The 7,429-nt window shown below is 36.0% G+C and overlaps 1 protein-coding gene across 2 annotated transcripts in view; it reads left to right on the forward strand.

Moving 5' to 3' along the window:
• The window catches only part of LOC149535166 (uncharacterized), a 49,293-nt gene extending 42,172 nt beyond the window's left edge, over positions 1–7,121 (forward strand). The window contains exons 4-12 of one of the 2 annotated variants that reach the window (XM_089803157.1): positions 4,475–4,613; positions 4,710–4,922; positions 5,025–5,163; positions 5,612–5,762; positions 5,866–5,975; positions 6,097–6,194; positions 6,292–6,361; positions 6,619–6,699; positions 6,865–7,121. In XM_089803157.1, the coding sequence (XP_089659283.1) occupies positions 4,475–4,613; positions 4,710–4,922; positions 5,025–5,163; positions 5,612–5,762; positions 5,866–5,975; positions 6,097–6,194; positions 6,292–6,361; positions 6,619–6,699; positions 6,865–6,870 (1,007 nt within the window). In that variant the 3' untranslated portion in view covers positions 6,871–7,121. Of the gene's footprint in view, positions 1–4,474; positions 4,614–4,709; positions 4,923–5,024; positions 5,164–5,611; positions 5,763–5,865; positions 5,976–6,096; positions 6,195–6,291; positions 6,362–6,618 lie in introns of both variants that reach the window. The other variant, XM_089803156.1, reaches the window with a different exon arrangement.
• Positions 7,122–7,429: the final 308 nt, after the last annotated feature.

The raw sequence follows: 7,429 nt of genomic DNA on the forward strand, positions 1-7,429 counted from the left end.
ACTCCCAAACCTTGAAGTATCCGTCCCCACAGTGGGTACATGAGTACCCAAGTACCCCCACCTCCACTATTCCGCAACTATGCTGCTGCTGCGATGAGCACTTGAATTTTGATTTTTGAATGTTACTATTGGGTATGTAATATGTTACTATGTTGAATGTTCAATGGTTTAGTTCATGTTGCAATTTTTCTATATTTGAGTATTTAGTCTGGTGTGTTCTGCTGAAACATTGTTTCATAACTAGCATTTCAAGTTCAATACGTATACTGTACAACACCCCTACCGATCCCGTCCACCACTTGCCGCCGTCCCTTGGCCATCCTGAAAATTCGTCCCAACGTCCCCACATCCTGATGTACCCTAGTATGGTGTTACACTGTTTTTGTTGACTATTGTCGCTATGCAAATGCATTTGTTGTATATGAAGAAGGAAACGGTAAGATAAAAAGGAAACTTATCAAGTTGTTACTGAGGAGGGAAGGTGTGCATTAACAGCTCATCCTTATCATCATACAGACTAGAAGGCATCTGAAACTTCACCGTAGAAATTGTCTTTACATATACGATGGCAAGACATCTGTGCATGTATGGTAACAGGTGCTGAATTTCTTTATTTCTGCTTCTGCTCGAATGATGGCTTTACAACAAAACGACAACTTATGTATGCCAATGATTTTCACTCACGATAAAAAATAAAGCATGTCAAGCAAATAGGGAGCTCCAAAAGTAGCTGAAAATTTCCCCTGGCTTATAACATGATCATATTTGACAGCTTGATAATTTGCGTAGTGAGTCGATCTTCCAAAACTTGAAGACTGTCTTACCCTCAGCTTTATTTCTGATTCAACAGGTCAAGATGTGCATCCACACATTTGCTCATATTCTGGCTGGTATTTTCAATCTTATGAGCTGCAATAGAGCAATCTCAGTAAATAAACGTTGCCAATTAAGATTTCTTACTAGTTAAAATAGTGAAAGATACTTTTCTGATTAAAAATCATTGCCATCTGACGAGCTTTTGATAAAAGCATTTTGAGTGCATATTGCCCGTCTTAACCATCTTTTTCTTGTATGACTTCTTTCTTGTCAGCGTACATGTATTTATAATTGTACAGGGAAAGCAGAGTAATTTCTTCAAATTTTCTTACACTGGTTTCTTAGGCCAGCTTAACATCAATAAAAAATAAATGTAAATACAAAACTTTTATATCCAAAACTGATGATGATGCAACCATGTGATGCAAGAATGATAGAAGGAGATGGAAGGATCAGGTTGCCGGGAAGCAAGACACAGTTATGGGCGGTCAAGAAAAAAAACTCTGAAAGTGATGCCTTCCAGGCAGAGAGTTTTTATCGGATCTTTTCATAACCATCCATGCTCAATCAATTGATCAGTGAAAGATTTGAGAAATGAGGTCTGGGGATTCCTCAACACCATTTGGCAGACACACAAAGCCTGAAAATGGGCAGAATCAGATTATCTCCACCTCTGAAAACACGCTCCTCATTTCTCACATATTCAAGAATGAAGAACATTAAGGACTGAAGAGACACCAAGAAACGGCTGATAATAACATATGAGCAATAATAGAATGATCCGATTCAATGCCTCCTTACGGATACAAGAGCATGAACAGTAACAAGGTTGAAGAAAAATTCTCTGCATACTTTCATGAGCTGTTATCAACTTGCCTTTGATACCATGTTGGATATTTGTCCAGAATTAAGATGATAAACAACAATAAGGAAAACATAAAACAGATACAAGAGACACAAACTTACCTTGGGAAAACCCTTTGAGAATGATGGGAAAAACACAGCCACACAACAAAAGATTCCTTAATTGATCATAAAGTGTTCAAGTGTACAACGCCTTTTGTTTGAAGCGATATGTATAATACAAGAGAGAGACTACACATTACAACTGAAGGTCTCTTGAATTTCCAAAACACGACCCTTCGTATTTCCATGCCTCAATGTATGTTGTAAGACAAATAGTAATATCAGTATTATGATTTATCATAAATGTCCTTTTCAGATGAAGGTGAACGATAATAATGCCCATATCTCTAAAGATAAAGATCTCAGTCGCAGCTACAATCTCCATCAACAACATAAGACCATACAGGGTAAAATATAAGGGGAGTTCAGTTTTAAATTTTTATCGAATTATATATATCCAGATTGATTTTTAACCTCCTGGAAAATGTCACTGAATTGAATTTCTATTTCTTCAAGTTCTCATATTTCCTACCTTTTATTCCTTCTGTTTGAATTTTGTTAGTAAGTATTGAAGATACTTGTCTATTTCATTGGGAGTAGGCAAGTGGATGCCCAAACTCTCACAACACATCCAAGGCCCTTTGGATGCATAACCTGCATGGGCAGGGGCAGAATAAAACAGAGAAAAACCTTTGATCAAGTTAAAATAGCAACCACTCAATGACTTTGAACTTGGGCTTTTGGCTGGGATAACTTGCATGTAGAGGGGCAGCATAAAACAGAGTGCAATGTCCCAGACTATGTTTGCATTTATAAATATGATCTGAATGGTTAACAAGTAAATACAAACCCAGCACGCTACCCAAATTTTTCCTCTCAATGAATCTGAATTGTTTACAAACAACTATATGCTAAAAAACTATGCAGGCAAATCACTGAAGAGAGCAGTCAACTGAAACTTGAAATACTGTTGATTATGTATAATGCAGCTGAGAATTCATGAACAACTATATTCATTTTGAAGTCAGCACAAGAAACTCAATTACAATTTGAACCTCAAACAAAATTTACCTAACAGTATCCCATCAGTCTCGGTGTCCATAAGTCACGGATAGGTTGTGGCTAATTATGTCTTGAAATGGATGGTGGAGACTTGGGTGGAGCAGCAATGATGGAGAGTCTCTTCAATGGTCGCTCGTTCCTAATCTGCAATCAAAGCCTGTTAAATCCTCTGCAAATCTCTGCCATGAATGGCAGATGGCAATATTTGTGTTAGGTGATTGATCACCCAATATTATGATCTACTAGTGGGAATCATCTATGCATTCACACTCCACGAACAATGGAAGTTAACCCCTAAAGAACAGTGATTTGTCTGACATACTAGTAAGCAAACTGGAGTGGAACGCTGCTGACATTGTGGGATGAAATATGCAGGTCCCAGCTCCCAACATATGCTAAGAATAGCCCTTCAACTTAATATAAGTTTGCTTCTACTCAGAAAACAATGGTATCCAAGGATATATTTGCAATTTCCAAATCGCCCGCTCTGCAAAATTTCCAAATAGCCCGATCTGCAATTGCCACAGAATCTCTAATTGAGCTTAGCACGCAACCAGGAAATAGAATTGCACAAGACGAGGTAAAGGTATTCATCCTAACCTCAAGGTGTGTGAACAAGGGGTTTGTTTGTGATTGGAAATGAACAAATGAATATGAAAGTCTGATGATAACAAATGTTTAAATGTTCCCTCTTTTATACCTGTTGCGTCTGCGATTATATAGAAGTATGATTGGCCCCAAATTTGAAAATAAGCTGGCAACACCCATAAAATGAAATTAGTTGACTTCCAAGGAGATTTATTATAATTAAAATAATTATACAATTAATATTTTAAATTAATTATTTATGACACTATATTGTTATTTCTTGTAATTTAGCCTTTAAAAAACATTTCAAGTAAATTAAAATTAATATTTTATCCTCCCACTGGAGAATAATCACATGGAGAAGAGCTTTGACAAGTTTAGAATGCAACTGCTTGAGAACTTTGAACATTGGTGTTATCTTTTGACCACATACAAATATTCTTTTTGGATGCGTTGTACCAAGGAGAAAGCCCATCAGTGTGGTTGTCAGCCCTTGCAGTTTTGATAATAATTGTAAACAATATTTTTTCATAAGACTTCTAAAGAATCTAAAGAAGGGATTGATGTCATGGAAACCTTCAGAGTAAGCTTTCTTTCTTTCCCACTATTTCCATCAGATATACTTGCACAGCATGAATGAAAGGGCAGCAAAGCAATAGCCTCAAATTTTAATATGAGTGTCAATAAAGATAGACTTGTTGTAAATGGCAACAAGAAAAGTCCCCTGTAAGATTACGACCAGTCGCTTTGTGCAAGGATATGATAAATCTTCATACGCATTAATGAAAATTAACCGTTACTGGATTTTTAAGAGTCTTCATTTTTGTGCTTTAATTTTCATCTGCTAGCTGATGTTGTAATCTCTGGGATGCTTGGAACTATCTCTCACAAACAGTGTTAAAAGTTGGTTTTAGGTAGGAATGTAATGGCTGAATTTCATCTGCTAGCTGATGCTGTAATCTTTGGGATGCTTGGAGTTGGAACTATCTATTATGAAAGGGTTATAAGTTGGTGAAGTTTTAAGAAAAATGCAATGGCTGACATAGCACTATAGACATGCAATTAATTAAGGTAATGATAAATATGCTTTGTGTTCATGCAGATCTGGACTGTATTTTTACAGTCATATGCAACCTTGTAACAAAAGCGCAAACCCCAGATGAAGCACTGGCTATGGCAGAACAGATAGCAACAAAAGTCACGCAACAGCCCAATGATAAACCTGCCTTGCGCTTGAGAATGTAAAGGCTTCACTTGTGTTTGTCTGAAGGAAATATTCTGTGATGCAGCAATTTGTTGAGAATTTAATCGTAGTGTGCTTTTTGTTGATCACTCAGATTATTCAACCTCTACAACATGCTTGACAATCGATATAGCAAATTCCTGGTTTACAAAAGAGCACTTAAACTAGCAGCGAATGGGAAAATTGCAGAACTCATTATTCCTTCTTTCAAAAAGATGGATATTTTCTTGAAAGAGTGGAATATAGCGCAAAGTGATCAGCGCGAACTATTTTTAACAATTTCTAACATTCTGAAGGACAATAAAGGGTAATTATCCCCTGCTATTTGCAGATTTTGAGCTTTAGTTTTTGCCTTAAATTTCATCTGTGAGTTGATCTAGAATAACAATAATCATAATATATATTGCAGTTCAGCAAAAGATTCTTATTCTTTCCTAATAAAGTACTTAGCAACGTTTGATGGTGAGGATGCTTACTCCACGAGTGAAGCAAAGGAAGAAGCTGTGAGGGCCATAATAGAATTTGTGAAAGCACCTGATATGTTCCAGGTTCTATTTGTTTTATTTTAATTCTCATTTTGTCATGAAAGCACATACAAACATGGTTGTTTTCAAATGCTTGATTGAATATTAGATGTATATTGGCTCAAAAGTTTTGTGCTAGAATTTTTAGTTTCCATTTATTACTTTCACTTCCATCTTCTGTTTAGCCATACAACACTTAAATGATGGACTTGTGCATTGCATCCTGAACTTTGGGAGAAGTGAAGTACAATGCAGTAATTAATTTATGATAATAAATCCCATTGTCTCAATAAAAGCACAATTTATGTAAACACTGAGGTGCTAAACCTAGAGACCTTTTGGAATCATTTTCGTATCTTATCCAATTAGTACCTATTGGATTCCATATGTTGCATACATAGTTATTTTTTGCATTGCCAAGTTCTGGATTTTTTGGAGACGCAAATAACCAACTGGATTGTGTCTGATTCAGTGTGACTTACTAGATATGGCTGCTGTGGCACAACTTGAGAAAGATGGAAAATATGCTTTGATTTATCGCTTGCTGCAAATTTTCCTTACTCAGCGACTAGATGCCTATTTGGAGTTCGAAGCTACAAATTCTGCTTTGTTGAAAAGCTATGGTATACTTATCCATCTTAAGACAGTAATGCATATATCATTCCTTGTAGTTGCTTTGTGGTTGGTTGGATACTATACAACTTACATATATTTCTTGAAATATAGGTATTGTTCGAGATGATTGCATAACTAAAATGCGATTGATGTCTTTTGCCGATCTTGCTTCGAAGGGGTCAGGAGAAATCTCTTACAGTTCTGTGAGGGACACATTGCGGGTAATACCAGTTTTAATCCATCTCTTAGGTCCTCTGCCTGGCTATGTTTCTAAAGTTGTGTAGATTGACTTGGTTTTATTTAAGTTGAAACCCATTTTAAATTTTGGTTAAATTTAAACAGGTCACAGATGATGAGGTAGAGTTTTGGATAGTTCGGGCAAGTAGTGCAAAGCTGGTAGAGTGTAAGATGGATCAAATGCGCCAAGTGGCAGTTGTCAGGTATTATATAATGCATTCCTCGTTGCATTTGTCAGGTACATTATACTCTGCTTTTTGTTGGTTCTTTGTTTAGTTGATTCCTTGTGGTGATTCTCAGCCGATCTACTGAGCGAGTATTTGGACCTGCACAATGGAATGAACTGCACTCAAAACTGTCACATTGGAAGGTGGTGACTTTTGTACCATTTATCTGATTAATTTGCACCCTTCAGTCATAATGGCAAGAAATTATAATGCTTTGTGATTCAATTCACTCTTAATATTTAAAAACTTGTTTTTTATGCTTTGTTATTATACGGAAGGGTGAAGGAGGAAACTGGTTAGAATAATATTATGAGTTTGTTTTAATGGTTTTTTCTATTGCATGCATAATTTACTCTTTTTGGCTGTATGGATGACCCACGTAATCCCCTTGATATGACAGGACAATATTACAAATATTATTAGAAACATTCAGAAGGTGAATGCTGCTCCTGAACAGGTGCCTGAAGCAATGCAAGGAATGGTAGTCCAATAAACGTGCATTTTCCATTATTTTGCTACAATTTTCGCTGACTAAAATCTCTTTTGGGTCTTTCTCGGATCAGTTTAAAGAGCAGAGTTACATTCAGATTCAATAATTTTAGGCCATAACAAAGTGGGTCTTCGATTGAGAATTGCTGTTTTACAGGCTTAAACAGAAAAGCTATATATGGGATTCGAAGAATCAATTATTGTGTTGGACATGTTCTTTGCGATAAGGCTCTTTGCCTTGGTAAGAATATTGTGGGGGAGGCAGGGGCAGGGGGAGGGGTTGGGTTCTGCCCTTATTAATCGTATACTGTTGGAGACGGAATGCTGAGTTATTTTGCTTCTACATAGCATTCCTTTTTAGTCAAATGCAGACACATTTTTAGTTTAATTAATGTCATTCTTGTTTCAGTTTTATTTCTTGTAATTTTGTGCAATTTTTCTTAAATTGTGTTGAATTTTCGAAGTGCTGCAAATGTACTAACCACTGACATGTATTTTTAGTATGTGTTCCAAATGCAACATCCTCTTAGATTTATATATAGAGAAAAGGCCACGAATAGACATGTCCCTTCATAGGACATGACTATTTATTAATCAGATAATTAATATAATAACAAATATATAAACATATATTCTTTTTCTCATATAACAATAACTTCATATTTCAAATATAAAGAACACATATATAATAGGTTTATTCGATTGAAGCTATCAAACATCAA

The sequence above is a fragment of the Cupressus sempervirens genome, chromosome 10 (assembly GCF_028749045.1).
Source record: "Cupressus sempervirens isolate cs-2001-9-10 chromosome 10, ASM2874904v1, whole genome shotgun sequence".
Taxonomy (NCBI): domain Eukaryota; kingdom Viridiplantae; phylum Streptophyta; class Pinopsida; order Cupressales; family Cupressaceae; genus Cupressus; species Cupressus sempervirens.